At 46.5% G+C, this 18,318-nt stretch overlaps 1 protein-coding gene across 1 annotated transcript in view; it reads right to left on the reverse strand.

Annotated features, from left to right (window-relative positions):
* Window positions 1-18,318, reverse strand: part of LOC110512129 (ephrin type-A receptor 6-like) — a 37,637-nt gene that overhangs the window by 11,930 nt on the left and 7,389 nt on the right. The window contains exons 3-11 of the mRNA XM_090209462.1: window positions 16,533-16,657; window positions 15,585-15,765; window positions 13,046-13,139; window positions 7,229-7,422; window positions 5,002-5,187; window positions 4,516-4,577; window positions 4,018-4,227; window positions 3,538-3,687; window positions 2,527-2,714 (exon numbers count right to left, since the gene is read on the reverse strand). Coding sequence (XP_090065588.1) covers window positions 2,527-2,714; window positions 3,538-3,687; window positions 4,018-4,227; window positions 4,516-4,577; window positions 5,002-5,187; window positions 7,229-7,422; window positions 13,046-13,139; window positions 15,585-15,765; window positions 16,533-16,657 — 1,390 coding nt within the window. The remainder of the gene's footprint in view (window positions 1-2,526; window positions 2,715-3,537; window positions 3,688-4,017; window positions 4,228-4,515; window positions 4,578-5,001; window positions 5,188-7,228; window positions 7,423-13,045; window positions 13,140-15,584; window positions 15,766-16,532; window positions 16,658-18,318) is intronic.

The raw sequence follows: 18,318 nt of genomic DNA on the forward strand, positions 1-18,318 counted from the left end.
TCTAGACTATGTACTGTATTCTACTCCTCTATCTAGACTATGTACTGTATTCTACTCCTCTAACTAGACTATGTACTGTATTCTGCTCCTCTAACTAGACTATGTACTGTATTCTACTCCTCTAACTAGACTATGTACTGTATTCTGCTCCTCTATCTAGACTATGTACTGTATTCTACTCCTCTATCTAGACTATGTACTGTATTCTACTCCTCTATCTAGACTATGTACTGTATTCTACTCCACTAACTAGACTATGTACTGTATTCTGCTCCTCTATCTAGACTATGTACTGTATTCTGCTCCTCTATCTAGACTATGTACTGTATTCTGCTCCTCTAACTAGACTATGTACTGTATTCTACTCCTTTATCTAGACTATGTACTGTATTCTGCTCCTCTAACTAGACTATGTACTGTATTCTACTCCTCTACCTAGACTATGTACTGTATTCTGCTCCTCTAACTAGACTATGTACTGTATTCTACTCCTCTATCTAGACTATGTACTGTATTCTGCTCCTCTAACTAGACTATGTACTGTATTCGACTCCTGTTCTGCTCCTCTATCTAGACTATGTACTGTATTCTACTCCTCTATCTAGACTATGTACTGTATTCTGCTCCTCTATCTAGACTATGTACTGTATTCTACTCCTATAACTAGACTATGTACTGTATTCTGCTCCTCTAACTAGACTATGTACTGTATTCTACTCCTCTAACTAGACTATGTACTGTATTCTACTCCCCTAACTAGACTATGTACTGTATTCTGCTCCTCTATCTAGACTATGTACTGTATTCTACTCCTCTATCTAGACTATGTACTGTATTCTACTCCTCTATCTAGACTATGTACTGTATTCTACTCCTCTAACTAGACTATGTACTGTATTCTACTCCTCTATCTAGACTATGTACTGTATTCTACTCCTCTATCTAGACTATGTACTGTATTCTACTCCTCTATCTAGACTATGTACTGTATTCTACTCCTCTATCTAGACTATGTACTGTATTCTGCTCCTCTAACTAGACTATGTACTGTATTCTGCTCCCGTTCTGCTCCTCTATCTAGACTATGTACTGTATTCTACTCCTCTAACTAGACTATGTACTGTATTCTACTCCTCTATCTAGACTATGTACTGTATTCTACTCCTCTATCTAGACTATGTACTGTATTCTACTCCTCTATCTAGACTATGTACTGTATTCGACTCCTGTTCTGCTCCTCTATCTAGACTATGTACTGTATTCTACTCCTCTATCTAGACTATGTACTGTATTCTACTCCTCTATCTAGACTATGTACTGTATTCTACTCCTCTATCTAGACTATGTACTGTATTCTGCTCCTCTAACTAGACTATGTACTGTATTCTACTCCTCTATCTAGACTATGTACTGTATTCTACTCCTCTATCTAGACTATGTACTGTATTCTGCTCCTATAACTAGACTATGTACTGTATTCTACTCCTCTATCTAGACTATGTACTGTATTCTACTCCTCTAACTAGACTATGTACTGTATTCTGCTGCTCCTCTATCTAGACTATGTACTGTATTCTGCTGCTCCTCTAACCAGACTATGTACTGTATTCTACTCCTCTATCTAGACTATGTACTGTATTCTGTGTGATAAATAACACGAGCGCTCAAACGTATTTCCGGCGGCTAACCGATTAACGGTTAACCGTTAACTTCCCTACAGTCGATACAATGGCACTTTATTGTCCGTCAAAACTGAAATGTAGATGGGAGGTTGACCTCTGACCCTAACCCCTGGATGTTGTCTATGGATTAGTTGATTGGTTGTTCTTATGTGTGTACGTGGTCCACTAGTGTTAGCTGACTACTGGGCTTAGGATTAGGGGTCAGGGGTCAGAGGTTAGGGTCAGGGATCAGGGTTAGGGTCAGAGGTTAGGGTCAAAGATTAGGGTCGGGGTCAGAGGTTAGGGTCAGGGCTTAGGGATCAGAGTTAGGGTCAGAGGTTAGGGTCAGGGATCAGGGTTAGGGTCAGCGGTCAGGGGTTAGGGATCAGGGTTAGAAGTTAGGGGTCAGGGTTTAGGCTCAGGGCTTAAAGTCAGGGGTCAGGGGTTAGGGTCAGCGGTCAGGGTCAGATGTTAGGGTCAGGGATCAGGGTTAGGGTCAGAAGTTAGGGGTTAGGGTCAGGGGTTAGGGTCAGAGATTAGGGTCAGAGGTTAGGGGAAAGGGTTAGAGGTTAGGGTCAGAGGTAAGGGTTGGGGTCAGGGATAAGGGTCAGAGGTTAGGGGAAAGGCTCAGCTGTCAGGGTAAGAGGTTAGGGGTAAGGGTGAGGGTCAGAGTCAGAGGTAAGGGTTAGGGTCAGGGATAAGGGTCAGAGGTTAGTGGCAGGGGTTAGGGTCAGGGGTTAGGATCAGATATTAGGTTCAAGGGTTAGGGGTAAGGGTCAGAGGTTAGGGTCAGGGATTAGGGTCAGGGATTAGGGTCAGGAGTTAGAGTCAACGTAAGGGTAATATGTTAGGGCTCAGGGGTTACCTGTTGTCAACCAGTGTCAGTAGACTAGTGGGGTTCCTGATGAGTTTATCCAGGAAGGAGACCAGGCTGTTGAAGTGAGGTCTCTGCCCTCTCTCCTTCTGCCAGCAGTGGAGCATCAACTGGTGTAGAACCCCGGGACAGTCCATGGGGACAGGGAGACGGTAACCCTCCTCTATAGACAGGATCACCTGTAATGTAGAACCACAGGACAGTCCATGGGGACAGGGAGACGGTAAACCTCCTCTATAGACAGGATCACCTGTAATGTAGAACCACAGGACAGTCCATGGGGACAGGGAGACGGTAACCCTCCTCTATAGACAGGATCACCTGTAATGTAGAACCACAGGACAGTCCATGGGGACAGGGAGACGGTAACCCTCCTCTATAGACAGGATCACCTGTAATGTAGAACCACAGGACAGTCCATGGGGACAGGGAGACGGTAACCCTCCTCTATAGACAGGATCACCTGCCAGGGAAGAGGTCACAGGTTACACTTGTCAGCATGGAGTGACCATGCAGAGTTCCAAATGATGATGAAACTTCCACCTAGCCTATCAGAGAGCAGGATAGATCTACTATTACCATAATGCTAAAACCTGTCAGATCCTCTCAGAGGGACTAAGGGTCCATTTGGGATTTGGCCATAGAACACCACAACTCACATCCTGATTGGACAAGAGGGAATAACAGAACATTAGAACTCACATCCTGATTGGACAAGACGGAATAACAGAACTTTAGAACTCACATCCTGATTGGACAAGACGTAAAAACAGAACACCATAACTCACATCCTGATTGGACAAGACGGAATAACAGAACATTAGAACTCACATCCTGATTGGACAAGACGGAATAACAGAACACCATAACTCATATCCTGATTGGACAAGAGGGAATAACAGAACACTAGAACTCACATCCTGATTGGACAAGACGGAATAACAGAACACTAGAACTCACATCCTGATTGGACAAGAGGGAATAACAGAACATTTTACTCACATCCTGATTGGACATCTCCCAGTAAGGTCTCTCCCCGTACGACATCACTTCCCACATGACGATGCCGAAGCTCCAGACGTCGGAGGCTGAAGAGAACTTCCTGTAGGTGATGGCCTCGGGAGCTGTCCAACGGACCGGGATCTTATCCCCCTGGACAGAGGACAGAAATAAAACCTGGATCAAACAGCAACTATATAGAGAACTTCCTGTAGGTGATGGCCTCGGGAGCTGTCCAACGGACCGGGATCTTATCCCCCTGGACAGAGGACAGAAATAAAACCTGGATCAAACAGCAACTATATAGAGAACTTCTTTAACCAGGACCCTATAGACTGAAGTCTAACCCCTATGTAGTACACTTCTATTAACCAGGGCCCTATAGACTGAAGTCTAACCCCTATATAGAGCACTTCTATTAATCAGGACCCTATGGACTGAAGTTAAACACCTTACACACACCCACACACACACACTCCTTACCATGGTGTTATATGCAGGCTCAGGGTGGTCCTCTAGGACTCTGGACAGGCCGAAGTCAGACACCTTACACACCAGACCCTCATCTACCAGGATGTTGCGAGCGGCCAGGTCACGGTGCACGTAGCCCAAGTCAGACAGGTAGGTCATCCCTGACGCCACGCCATGCAGCATCCCCACCAGCTGGACCACTGTGAAGTGGCCATCATGCTGCTGGAGAGGGAGAGAGAGAGAGGACAAACTTCATACATGACATCACGTATCATGCCTCTGGAGAGGGGGAGAGAGAGAGAGAGAGAGAGAGAGAGAGAGAGAGAGAGGACAAACTTCATACATGACATCACGTATCATGCTGCTGGAGAGGGGGTGAGAGAGAGAGAGAGAGAGAGAGAGAGAGAGAGAGAGAGAGAGAGAGAGAGAGAGAGAGAGAGAGAGAGAGAGAGACTTCCTACATGACATAGAGTATCTGTAGTAATCAGTTTGTATAGGAGTCCCTCTCACCCTCAGAAAAGAGTCCAGGGATCCGTTCTCCATGTATTCGACCACGATCATCACAGGTCTGCCTGGTGAAACGGAAAAACACAAAGTCATTACTTAACCCACCTCTGAAAAGGGACGTATCATGTAGAATCAAATGTTAAATACGGTGTTCCACAAGGCTCAGTGCTGGACCCACTACAGTTGACTTTAACGGAGGTTGTTATTTCTCCCATTAAATACGGTGTTCCACAAGGCTCAGTCCTGGACCCACTATAGTTGACTTTAACGGAGGTTGTTATTTCTCCCATTAAATACGGTGTTCCACAAGGCTCAGTGCTGGACCCACTATAGTTGACTTTAACGGAGGTTGTTATTTCTCCCATTAAATACGGTGTTCCACAAGGCTCAGTGCTGGACCCACTACAGTTGACTCTAACGGAGGTTGTTATTTCATCCCATGCTCTAGACTACGCTGCCGTGCTGATCCATACAGCAGGGTTCTCTTACTCTTGGTGACCACTCCTTCCAGCCGTATGATGTTGGGGTTGTCAAACTGTCCCATGATGGAGGCCTCTCTGAGGAAGTCTCTTCTCTGGGGCTCCACGTAGCCTCCCTTCAGGGTCTTAATGGCCACCGGGATCTCCTTCTGAGCTGGGGTACGCAGACACCCGCTGCACACCTCCCCGAACTCACCTGGTTGGAGGACAGGTACACAGACGCACACACACGCACACGCACACATGCACACACACACACACACACACACACACACACACAAACACACACACACACCAACATGTGAGTCATTAAGCAGACTCTTATCCAGGCCACTTACAGGAAGTGCATTCAAGTATACGTTGAGTAGGAGAAAACAACCAAACACATATCAGTTTATAGGAAGTAGACCTTTCCTTTGAAATAGTCAGTCAACACACCAAGAACGAGCCAGCAGAACCTCATTGATTTAGGCCAGTCACTGTCTAATCAGACTGAATACTGTCTGGTTGGAAGATTCCCCCTGGTGATGAATCTAACCACTGATCTGAGTGCTGTATCTACATCCCCACAGTGAGGTGACGACTAGCTGCACTTAGACACAGTGTCCACTAGATGGCAGTCACGTTACTTAAAACAGCAGGATCGGGACTGGAGAAACCCTCAATAACATTCTACTGCAGGAAGAAACCTGCAATAACATTCTACTGCTGGAGGAGACCCTCAATAACATTCTACTGCTGGAGGAGACCCTCAATAACATTCTACTGCAGGAAGAAACCTGCAATAACATTCTACTGCTGGAGGAGACCCTCAATAACATTCTACTGCTGAGGGAGACCCTCAATAACATTCTACTGCTGGAGGAGACCCTCAATAACATTCTACTGCAGGAAGAAACCTGCAATAACATTCTACTGCTGGAGGAGACCCTCAATAACATTCTACTGCAGGAAGAAACCCTCAATAACATTCTACTGCTGGAGGAGACCCTCAATAACATTCTACTGCAGGAAGAAACCTGCAATAACATTCTACTGCTGGAGGAGACCCTCAATAACATTCTACTGCTGAGGGAGACCCTCAATAACATTCTACTGCTGAGGGAGACCCTCAATAACATTCTACTGCTGAGGAAACCCTCAATAACATTCTACTGCTGAGGGAGACCCTCAATAACATTCTACTGCTGAGGGAAACCCTCAATAACATTCTACTGCTGAGGAAACCCTCAATAACATTCTACTGCTGAGGGAGACCCTCAATAACATTCTACTGCTGGGGGAGACCCTCAATAACATTCTACTGCTGAGGGAGACCCTCAATAACATTCTACTGCTGAGGGAGACCCTCAATAACATTCTACTGCTGGAGGAGACCCTCAATAACATTCTACTGCTGAGGGAGACCCTCAATAACATTCTACTGCTGGGGGAGACCCTCAATAACATTCTACTGCTGAGGAAACCCTCAATAACATTCTACTGCTGAGGGAGACCCTCAATAACATTCTACTGCTGGGGAAACCCTCAATAACATTCTACTGCTGGAGTAGACCCTCACTGCTGGGGGAAACGCTAAGTTTTAAATGTATTTGACCTTTTATTTAACTAGTTAATTAAGAACAAATTCTTATTTACTATGACAGCATAGGAACAGTGGGTTAACTGGTCTAGGAACAGTGGGTTAACTGGTCTAGGAACAGTGGGTTAACTGGCCTAGGAACAGTGGGTTAACTGGCCTAGGAACAGTGGGTTAACTGGTCTAGGAACAGTGGGTTTAACTGGTCTAGGAACAGTGGGTTAACTGGTCTAGGAACAGTGGGTTAACTGGTCTAGGAACAGTGGGTTAACTGGTCTAGGAACAGTGGGTTAACTGGCCTAGGAACAGTGGGTTAACTGCCTTGTTCAGGGGCAGAACGACAGATGTTTTACCTTGTCAGCTCGGGATTCGATCTTGCAACCTTTCGGTTACTGGCCCAACGCTCTAACCACTAGGATACCTGCTGTCCACTGTCTATACACACCATCTAATATAACTACAGTCTAAACAAATCATCCTATACAACTACTGTCTATACACACCATCCTATATAACTACTGTGTGCATGTCTGCTTGCATTTGTGTGTGTGTGTGTGTGTGTGTGTGTGTGTGTGTGTGTGTCTGTGTGTGTGTGTGTGTGTGTGTGTGTGTGTGTGTGTGTGTGTGTGTGTGTGTGTGTGTGTGTGTGTCTCGGTACCTGCTCCTATCACCCTCTCGATGCGTATTCTAGAAGGATCTATCTCCTTGGTGAACTCGTGGACAGCCTGCGTTGGGTCTTCATATGTGTCAGGATCCACATACGTCTTGATACCAGGGAAAGGAAGCACGTTCTGAAAGTGAGCCCTCCTCTTATCGTCTGACTGCATCTTAGCCTTGATGAACACCTGACACCTGGACCAGGAGAGAGACACACAGCGGACGATGTCAGGTTCCTGTCTGGCTACATTACAGACAGGTAGAGGTTCCTGTCTGACTACATTACAGACAGGTAGAGGTTCCTGTCTGGCTACATTACAGACAGGTAGAGGTTCCTGTCTGGCTACATTACAGACAGGTAGGTTCCTGTCTGGCTACATTACAGACAGGTAGAGGTTCCTGTCTGGCTACATTACAGACAGGTAGAGGTTCCTGTCTGGCTACATTACAGACAGGTAGAGGTTCCTGTCTGGCTACATTACAGACAGGTAGAGGTTCCTGTCTGGCTACATTACAGACAGGAAGAGTGTCCTGTCTGGCTACATTACAGACACATGTCAGGTAGAGGTTCCTGTCTGGCTACATTACAGACAGGAAGAGTGTCCTGTCTGGCTACATTACAGAAACGTGTCAGGTAGAGGTTCCTGTCTGGCTACATTACAGACAGGTAGAGGTTCCTGTCTGGCTACATTACAGACAGATAGAGGTTCCTGTCTGGCTACATTACAGACAGGTAGAGGTTCCTGTCTGGCTACATTACAGACACATGTCAGGTAGAGGTTCCTGTCTGGCTACATTACAGAAACGTGTCAGGTAGAGGTTCCTGTCTGGCTACACATCAGGTAGAGGTTCCTGTCTGGCTACACGTCAGATAAAGGTTCCTGTCTGGCTACATTACAGACACATGTCAGGTAGAGGTTCCTGTCTGGCTACATTACAGACACATGTCAGGTAGAGGTTCCTGTCTGGCTACATTACAGACACATGTCAGGTAGAGGTTCCTGTCTGGCTACATTACAGACACATGTCAGGTAGAGGTTCCTGTCTGGCTACATTATAGACACATGTCAGGTAGAGGTTCCTGTCTGGCTACACATCAGGTAGAGGTTCCTGTCTAGCTACACGTCAGGTAAAGGTTCCTGTCTGGCTACATTACAGACACATGTCAGGTAGAGGTTCCTGTCTGGCTACATTACAGACACATGTCAGGTAGAGGTTCCTGTCTGGCTACATTACAGACACATGTCAGGTAGAGGTTCCTGTCTGGCTACATTACAGACACATGTCAGGTAGAGGTTCCTGTCTGGCTACATTACAGACAGGTAGAGGTTCCTGTCTGGCTACATTACAGACAGATAGAGGTTCCTGTCTGGCTACATTACAGACAGGTAGAGGTTCCTGTCTGGCTACATTACAGACACATGTCAGGTAGAGGTTCCTGTCTGGCTACATTACAGACACATGTCAGGTAGAGGTTCCTGTCTGGCTACATTACAGACACATGTCAGGTAGAGGTTCCTGTCTGGCTACATTATAGACACATGTCAGGTAGAGGTTCCTGTCTGGCTACACATCAGGTAGAGGTTCCTGTCTGGCTACACGTCAGGTAAAGGTTCCTGTCTGGCTACATTACAGACACATGTCAGGTAGAGGTTCCTGTCTGGCTACATTACAGACACATGTCAGATATAGGTTCCTGTCTGACTATATTACAGACAGGTAGAGGTTCCTGTCTGGCTACATTACAGACAGGTAGAGTGTCCTGTCTGGCTACATTACAGACAGGTAGAGGTTCCTGTCTGGCTACATTACAGACAGGTAGAGGTTCCTGTCTGGCTACATTACAGACACACATCAGTTTGAGGTTCCTGTCTGGCTACATTACAGACACGTGTCAGATCTCACAACACCTGGATAGATTAACTGCTCTGATGCCTGACTGCACAGTTGATGATGTGGCATGCAACCATTGGTTGATGCAATGCAATGACTGAACATCTCGTCGGGCAGGAAGTGGACCAGGATGCAGGGAGTACAGTGGAGTTGTCCACCACAACATATGGGCTGAAACCAAAAGTAGTGCACTATTGTTGTTCATTTGGGACTCATCCTCTGTCGTAGCCCAGTCCCAATCTGAGCCTCCCGTCAGTGTCCCATTCGGGACTCATCCTCTGTCGTAGCCCAGTCCCAATCTGAGCCTCCCGTCAGCGTCCCATTTGGGACTCATCCTCTGTCGTAGCCCAGTCCCAATCTGAGCCTCCCGTCAGCGTCCCATTTGGGACTCATCCTCTGTCGCAGCCCAGTCCCAATCTGAGCCTCCCGTCAGTGTCCCATTTGGAACTCATCCTCTGTCGTAGCCCAGTCCCAATCTGAGCCTCCTGTCAGAGTTCATACACTCTCTGTCAGTCAGTAGTAGCTACAGACAGACAGGGGAGTAACCAATGAGAGGACACAACCAGACAGCCAGCAGCCAGCAGCTGGATTGCATGCAGGGTAATTAGGCATAAAAGTGTCCCAGCCAATGGGAAAATGAGAAGGACAGTTTGGCGGATGTGGGGGGGTCCATTAAAACCTGCCTGGTTGAACCGATTTGAACTGAATCACACTCAGGAATAATGAGAGAGGAGGGGGAGGGAGAGAGAGAGAGAGAGAGAGAGAGAGAGAGAGAGAGAGAGAGAGAGAGAGAGAGGGGAGAGGAGTGGTGGGGGAGAGAGGGGAGGAGCGGGAAGAGAGGAGAGGAGAGGAGAGAGAGGGGGAGGAAGTGGGAGAGGGAGGGAAAGGGAGAGAAAGAGGAATGTTGAAGAGAGAGGGGAGAGAAGAGAGATGGCGAGGGAGAGGGAGAGAGTGAGTCCTGGGGCTCTGTTCACATACACAAACACACCCTACAGAGCCCCAGGACAGCAACACAATCAGACACCAACCAAATCACGAGAAAACAAAAAGATAATTAGTAGACAAATTGGAAAGAATTAACAAAAAAAACTGAGCAAACTAGAATGATATTAAGCCCTAAACAGAGATTGGCAGAACACCTGACCACTGTGACCGACCCAAACTTAAGGAAAGCTTTGACTATGTACAGACTTAGTGAGCATAGCCTTGCTATTGAGAAAGGCCGCCGTAGGCAGACATGGCTCTCAAGAGAAGACAGGTTATGTGCACACTGCCCACAAAATGAGGTGGAAACTGAGCTGCACTCCCTAACCTCCTGCCCAATGTATGACCATATTAGAGACACCATATTTCCCTCAGATTACACAGATCCACAAAGAATTTGAAAACAAATCCAATTTTGATAAACTCCCATATCTACTGGGTGAAATACCACAGTGTGAAATCACAGCAGCAAGATTTGTGACCTGTTGCCACGAGAAAAGGTGCAACCAGTGAAGAACAAACACCATTGTAAATACAACCCACATTTATGTTGATTTATTTTCCCTTTTGTACATTAACTATTTGCACATCATTACAACACTGTATATATATATATATACATAATATGACATTTGAAAAGTCTTTATTCTTGTGGAACTTCTGTATGTGTAATGTTTACTGTTCATTTTTTATTGTTTATTTCAATTTTGTATATAATCTATTTCACTTGCTTTGGCAATGTTAACAACACATGTTTCCCATGCCAATAAATCTTCTTATGGCCTCTTGGGTAGAGGGCAGTATTTCGACGTCTGGATGAGAAGCGTGTCCAAAGTAAACTGCATGTTACTCAGGCCCAGAAGCTAGCATATGCATATAATTGGTAGATTTGGATAGAAAACACTCTAAAGTTTCCAAAACTGTTAAAATAATATAATAAAATAATAAAACCTGAGGAAAATCCATCCAGGAAGTGGGATTTCTTTGATGTGGGGTATTTTCAATTGAATGCCTGTACCTAGTGTCTAATGGGTTAGGACCCAGATTGCAGTTCCTATGGCTTCCACTAGAGGTCAACAGTCTTTAGACATGGTTTAAGGCTCGTTTTCTGAAAAATGAAGAAGAATGAGACCCTTTTTGTCAGTGGACTGAGGAAGAATGCAGAGCTGGTTTGCGTGCGTGGCCCTTTGTTGTTTCCCTTCTATTGAATACGCTGTTGTCCGGTTGAAATATTATAGATTATTTAGGTAATTGACAACGTGAGGATTAACTATAAACATCATTTGACATGTTTCGACGAACTTTACTGGTAATATTAGGATGTATTTGTCTGCATGTTTTGACCGCCTTGGAGCCAGTGGATTACTGAACAAAACGCGCCAACAAAACAAGAGTTTTTGGGATATAAAGAGGGACTTTATCGAACAAAACAAACATTTATTGTGTAGTTGGGACTCTTGTGAGTGCAACCATATGAAGATCATCAAAGGTAAGTGAATAATTTTATCGCTATTTCTAACTTTTGTAATTCCTTTACTTGGTTGAAAAATGTTTGTCTGCTGTCCTCAGATAATCACATGGTGTGCTTTAGTAAGCGGGGAGCTGTCCTCAGATAATTACATGGTGTGCTTTAGTAAGCGGGGCGCTGTCCTCAGATAATCACATGGTGTGCTTTAGTAAGCGGGGAGCTGTCCTCAGATAATCACATGGTGTGCTTTAGTAAGCGGGGAGCTGTCCTCAGATAATCACATGGTGTGCTTTAGTAAAGCAGGGAGCTGTCCTCAGATAATCACATGGTGTGCTTTAGTAAGCGGGGAGCTGTCCTCAGATAATCACATGGTGTGCTTTAGTAAAGCAGGGAGCTGTCCTCAGATAATCACATGGTGTGCTTTAGTAAGCGGGGAGCTGTCCTCAGATAATCACATGGTGTGCTTTAGTAAGCAGGGAGCTGTCCTCAGATAATCACATGGTGTGCTTTAGTAAGCAGGGAGCTGTCCTCAGATAATCACATGGTGTGCTTTAGTAAAGCAGGGAGCTGTCCTCAGATAATCACATGGTGTGCTTTAGTAAGCGGGGAGCTGTCCTCAGATAATCACATGGTGTGCTTTAGTAAAGCAGGGAGCTGTCCTCAGATAATCACATGGTGTGCTTTAGTAAGCGGGGAGCTGTCCTCAGATAATCACATGGTGTGCTTTAGTAAGCGGGGAGCTGTCCTCAGATAATCACATGGTGTGCTTTAGTAAGCGGGGAGCTGTCCTCAGATAATCACATGGTGTGCTTTAGTAAGCGGGGAGCTGTCCTCAGATAATCACATGGCGTGCTTTAGTAAGCGGGGAGCTGTCCTCAGATAATCACATGGCGTGCTTTAGTAAGCGGGGAGCTGTCCTCAGATAATCACATGGTGTGCTTTAGTAAGCGGGGAGCTGTCCTCAGATAATCACATGGTGTGCTTTCGCCGTAAAGCCTTTTTGAAATCTGACAAAGCGTCTGGATTAAAGAGATGTTAATCTTTAAGCCGATGTATAACACTTGTATTTTTTTATTAATGTTTATTATGACCATTTCTGTATTTTGAATTTGGTGCTCGGATGTTGTCGAGGTCGCTAGCAGAACGTCTGCACCAGAAAGGTTACAGCCCCTTGAATTGAATTGAATTGAGAGAGAGGGGGGCATTAAGTATTACTTCAGAAGTATGTTGTCAAGGCAACCTAAGGGTACATTGAATTGAGAGAGAGAGAGAGGGGCATTAAGTATTACTTCAGAAGTATGTTGTCAAGGCAACCTAAGGGTACATTGAATTGAGAGAGAGAGGGGCATAAGTATTACTTCAGAAGTATGTTGTCAAGGCAACCTAAGGGCACACTGAATTGAGAGAGAGGGGGGCATAAGTATTACTTCAGAAGTATGTTGTGTACTACTAAGGAGTGGGGATGTCCCTTACCGTCCAGTGATGAGGAAGAAGAGGGTGAGGATGATGAGCAGGGAGAACCCACCCACGGCTGCCGTGACAACCACGAGCACCTGCCCCTGGTCAGCTGCCATGCCTGAGTCTGTTACGGGCCAGAGCAGAGAGAGACAAGCACACAACTGAGTACTACACACACTGAGACACACACACACTGAGACACACACACACTGAGGCACACACACACTGAGACAAGCATACAACTTAGTACTAAACACACTGAGATACACTGAGACAAGCATACAACTTAGTACTACACACACTGAGACACACACACTGAGACACACACACACTGAGAAGAGCATACAACTTAGTACTACACACACTGAGACACACACACTGAGACACACACACACTGAGAAGAGCATACAACTTAGTACTACACACACTGAGACACACACACTGAGACAGACACACACACTGAGAAGAGCATACAACTTAGTACTACACACACTGAGACACACACACACTGAGACACACACACACTGAGACACACACACACTGAGACACACACACACACACACACTGAGACACACACACTGAGATACACTGAGACAAGCATACACTGAGATACACACACTGAGACACACACACTGAGATACACACACTGAGACACACACACTGAGACAAGCACACACTGAGACACACACACAACTTAGAACTACAGACGCTGAGATACACACACACAGAGACACACACACTGAGACACACACACTGAGATACACACACTGAGACACACACACTGAGATACACACACACTGAGATACACACACACTGAGATACACACACTGAGATACACACACTGAGACACACACACACTGAGATACACACACACTGAGATACACACACTGAGACACACACACTGAGATACACACACTGAGACACACACACTGAGATACACACACACTGAGATACACACACACTGAGATACACACACTGAGACACACACACTGAGATGCACACACTGAGACACACACACTGAGATACACACACACTGAGATACACACACTGAGATACACACACTGAGATACACACACTGAGATACACACACTGAGACACACACACTGAGATACACACACTGAGACACACACACTGAGACACACACACTGAGACACACACACTGAGATACACACACTGAGAGACACACACTGAGACAAGCACACAACTTAGAACTACACACGCTGAGATACACACACACTGAGACACACACACACTGAGACACACACACTGAGACACACACACACTGAGACACACACACTGAGACACACACACTGAGACAAGCACACAACTTAGAACAACACACACTGAGAGACACACACACTGAGACACACACACACTGAGACACACACACACACTGAGACACACACACTGAGACAAGCACACAACTTAGTACTACACACACTGAGGGACACACACACTGAGACACACACACTGAGACAAGCACACAACTTAGGACTACACACACTGAGACACACACACTGAGACACACACACTGAGACACACCCACTGAGACACACACACACACTGAGGCACACACACACTGAGGCACACACACTGAGACAAGCACACACTGAGACACACACACTGAGACACACACACACAACTTAGTACTAATGTAAGAAATAACACGTAAAAAAACTAAAAACTGCATAGTTTCCTAGGAACGTGAAGCGAGGCGGCCATCTCTGTCGGCGCCGGAAGTGAGTTAGTTAGATTACTTGTTATTACTGCATTGTCGGAACTAGAAGCACAAGCATTTCGCTACACTCGCATTAACATCTGCTAACCATGTGTATGTGACAAATAAAATTTGATTTGATTTGATTTGATTTGATTTGATAGTACTACACACACTGAGACACACACACACACTGAGACACACACACTGAGACACACACACAACTTAGTACTACACACACTGAGACACACACACTGAGACAAGCACACAACTTAGTACTACACACACTGAGACACACACACACTGAGACACACACACTGAGACACACACACACACACACTGAGACACACACTGAGACACACACACTGAGATACACACACACACACTGAGACACACACACTGAGACACACACACACTGAGACACACACACACTGAGACACACACACTGAGACAAGCATACAACTTAGTTCTACACACACTGAGATACACACACACACACACACACACACTGAGATACACACACACACTGAGACACACACACACTGAGACACTCACACTGAACCAAGCACACAACTTAGTACTACACACACAGAGACACACACTGAGACACACACACACTGAGACAAGCACACAACTTAGTACTACACACACTGAGATACACACACTGAGATACACACACACTGAGACACACACACTGAGACACACAATTTATTACTACATACACTGAGACACACACACACTGAGACAAGCACACAACTTAGGACTACACACACTGAAACACACACACACACACACACACACACTGAGAAACACACACACAAACTGAAACACACACACACACGTGCGCGTCCTCACACTCGTCCCCGGTGGAGCAGTGAACCGTGTTGCTGTAAGCGCTGAAGCCTGCGGCGGTGCGAGCGCGCACGTGGAACACGTACACGGTGGAGGGCTTGAGACCGGTCACGACGACGCCCGGGGCCTTGGTACGGGTCGATGAGTAGCCCGACTGTTCCTGGTCCTGGTGAGGACACGCCCACAATGACTTCACTTACAACAGGGTGGGAGCAAAATAAGGCATGCAGTAGCCCCCCTCCAGGAGCGCTGGTTAACAGTAGCCCCCCTCCAGGAGCGCTGGTTAACAGAGACCTTAATATCCAGTAGCCCCCCTACAGGAGAGCTGGTTAACAGAGACCTTTATATCCAATGTGACTTATTTATTTAACTAGGTAAGTTGACTGAGAACACGTTCTCATTTACAGCAACGACCTGGGGAATAGTTACAGGGGAGAGGAGGGGGATGAATGAGCCAATTGGAAGCTGGGGATTATTAGGTGACCGTGATGGTTTGAGGGCCAGATTGGGAATTTAGCCAGGACACCTGGGGTTAACACCCCTACTCTTACGATAAGTGCCATGGGATCTTTAATGACCTAAGAGAGTCAGGACACCTGTTTAACGTCCCATCCGAAAGACGGAACCCTACACAGGGCAGTGTCCCCAATCACTGCCCTGGGGCATTGGGATATTTTTTTAGACCAGAGGAAAGAGTGCCTCCTACTGGCCCTCCAACACCACTTCCAGCAGCATCTGGTCTCCCATCCAGGGACCGACCAGGACCAACCCTGCTTAGCAAGCCAGCAGTGGTATGCAGGGTGGTATGCTGCTGGCATACAGTGAGTGTATACATTTTTAGTGTGTGAGCCGTGTGGGAATCGAACCGACAACCCTTTTTGCATTGCTCTATACAACTAAAGTGTTCCATAAATGTGGTCTATGGGACTGTACCTTATCGTAGTACTTGATCTCATAGTCCAGTATGACGTTGGGCTGCTGTTCCACCTCCGTCCAGGAGAGGGCGATACTGTTGTCAGACGCCCAGTCCTTCCTCACCACGCCAACCAGAGAAGGACCTGCAGAGACACGTTCACAGGCCGGGGTCCAATACACTGTGTTAAAATACTCCCAAATACTCATCAGTGGTTTGGGACCAGGGGGAGAACGACTGCCGCCCCTCAATTCAGAATACAGGATACCCTCCCCCCCCCCAGTAAATGAGAAAATGTCAATCTTCGTGGTCAATATTCATGTACAAATGTTGTTGTTTTTTAAAGACAATCCTGGTACCAATCGTTTCTTCTATTCCACCAGATGTATGTCCTTGAAACGGTTATTTTTTAAATCGCTCACAGAAGAAGTTATGAGGATTATATAGTTGGCACTGGCAGCCTGCAGTACCCCGGTTGGCCTTCAAGTCGAGATAGTCAACGAGAGGGGGCAGCACTGAGCTAGTCTGCAACATCACTTCCTGGAGTAGCTCAAACTGCGCATGTTAATGTCTACTTAATTCTCCCCCCATAAGACACCATCTTATCAAGCTATAACTGACTTCCTGACCTTAGCCAGCTAAAACCGACTTCCTGACCTTAGCCAGCTATAACTGACTTCCTGACCTTAGCCAGCTATAACTGACTTCCTGACCTTAGCCAGCTAAAACTGACTTCCTGACCTTAGCCAGATAAAACCGACTTCCTGACCTTAGCCAGCTATAACCGACTTCCTGACCTTAGCCAGCTATAACTGACTATCTGACCTTAGCCAGCTAAAACCGACTTCCTGACCTTAGCCAGCTATAACTGACTTCCTGACCTTAGCCAGCTAAAACCGACTTCCTGACCTTAGCCAGCTATAACTGACTTCCTGACCTTAGCCAGCTAAAACTGACTTCCTGACCTTAGCCAGCTATAACCGACTTCCTGACCTTAGCCAGCTATAACTGACTTCCTGACCTTAGCCAGCTAAAACCGACTTCCTGACCTTAGCCAGCTAAAACCGACTTCCTGACCTTAGCCAGCTATAACTGACTTCCTGACCTTAGCCAGCTATAACTAACTTCCTGACCTTAGCCAGCTAAAACTGACTTCCTGACCTTAGCCAGCTATAACCGACTTCCTGACCTTAGCCAGCTAAAACCGACTTCCTGACCTTAGCCAGCTAAAACCGACTTCCTGACCTTAGCCAGCTAAAACCGACTTCCTGACCTTAGCCAGCTATAACTGACTTCCTGACCTTAGCCAGCTAAAACCGACTTCCTGACCTTAGCCAGCTAAAACCGACTTCCTGACCTTAGCCAGCTAAAACCGACTTCCTGACCTTAGCCAGCTATAACTGACTTCCTGACCTTAGCCGGCTAAGGACCAATCTGGTCCTGTCAGTACTGTGTCTGGGTGGGGGGGGGGGGGGGGGGGGGGGGTCAGCATGGTCCTGTCTGGGGGGGGGGTAAGCATGGTCCTGTCAGTACTGTGTCTGGGGGGGGGTCAGCATGGTCCTGTCTGGGGGGGGGGGTCAGCATGGTCCTGTCAGTACTGTGTCTGGGGGGGGGGGTCAGCATGGTCCTGTCAGTACTGTGTCTGGGTAGGGTGGGGGGGGGCGGGGGTCAGCATGGTCCTGTCAGGGGGGGATCAACATGGTAGATGACCAGTCTCTACTAACTGTCTTCACACTGGGCAGACTAGATCCTGACATAATAACAGATTCTAAATATGTCGCTGGGCGGGCACACACTGATTGAATT

Source organism: Oncorhynchus mykiss, chromosome 18 (genome assembly GCF_057628025.1).
Source record: "Oncorhynchus mykiss isolate SJ-2025 chromosome 18, ASM5762802v1, whole genome shotgun sequence".
Lineage (NCBI taxonomy): Eukaryota > Metazoa > Chordata > Actinopteri > Salmoniformes > Salmonidae > Oncorhynchus > Oncorhynchus mykiss.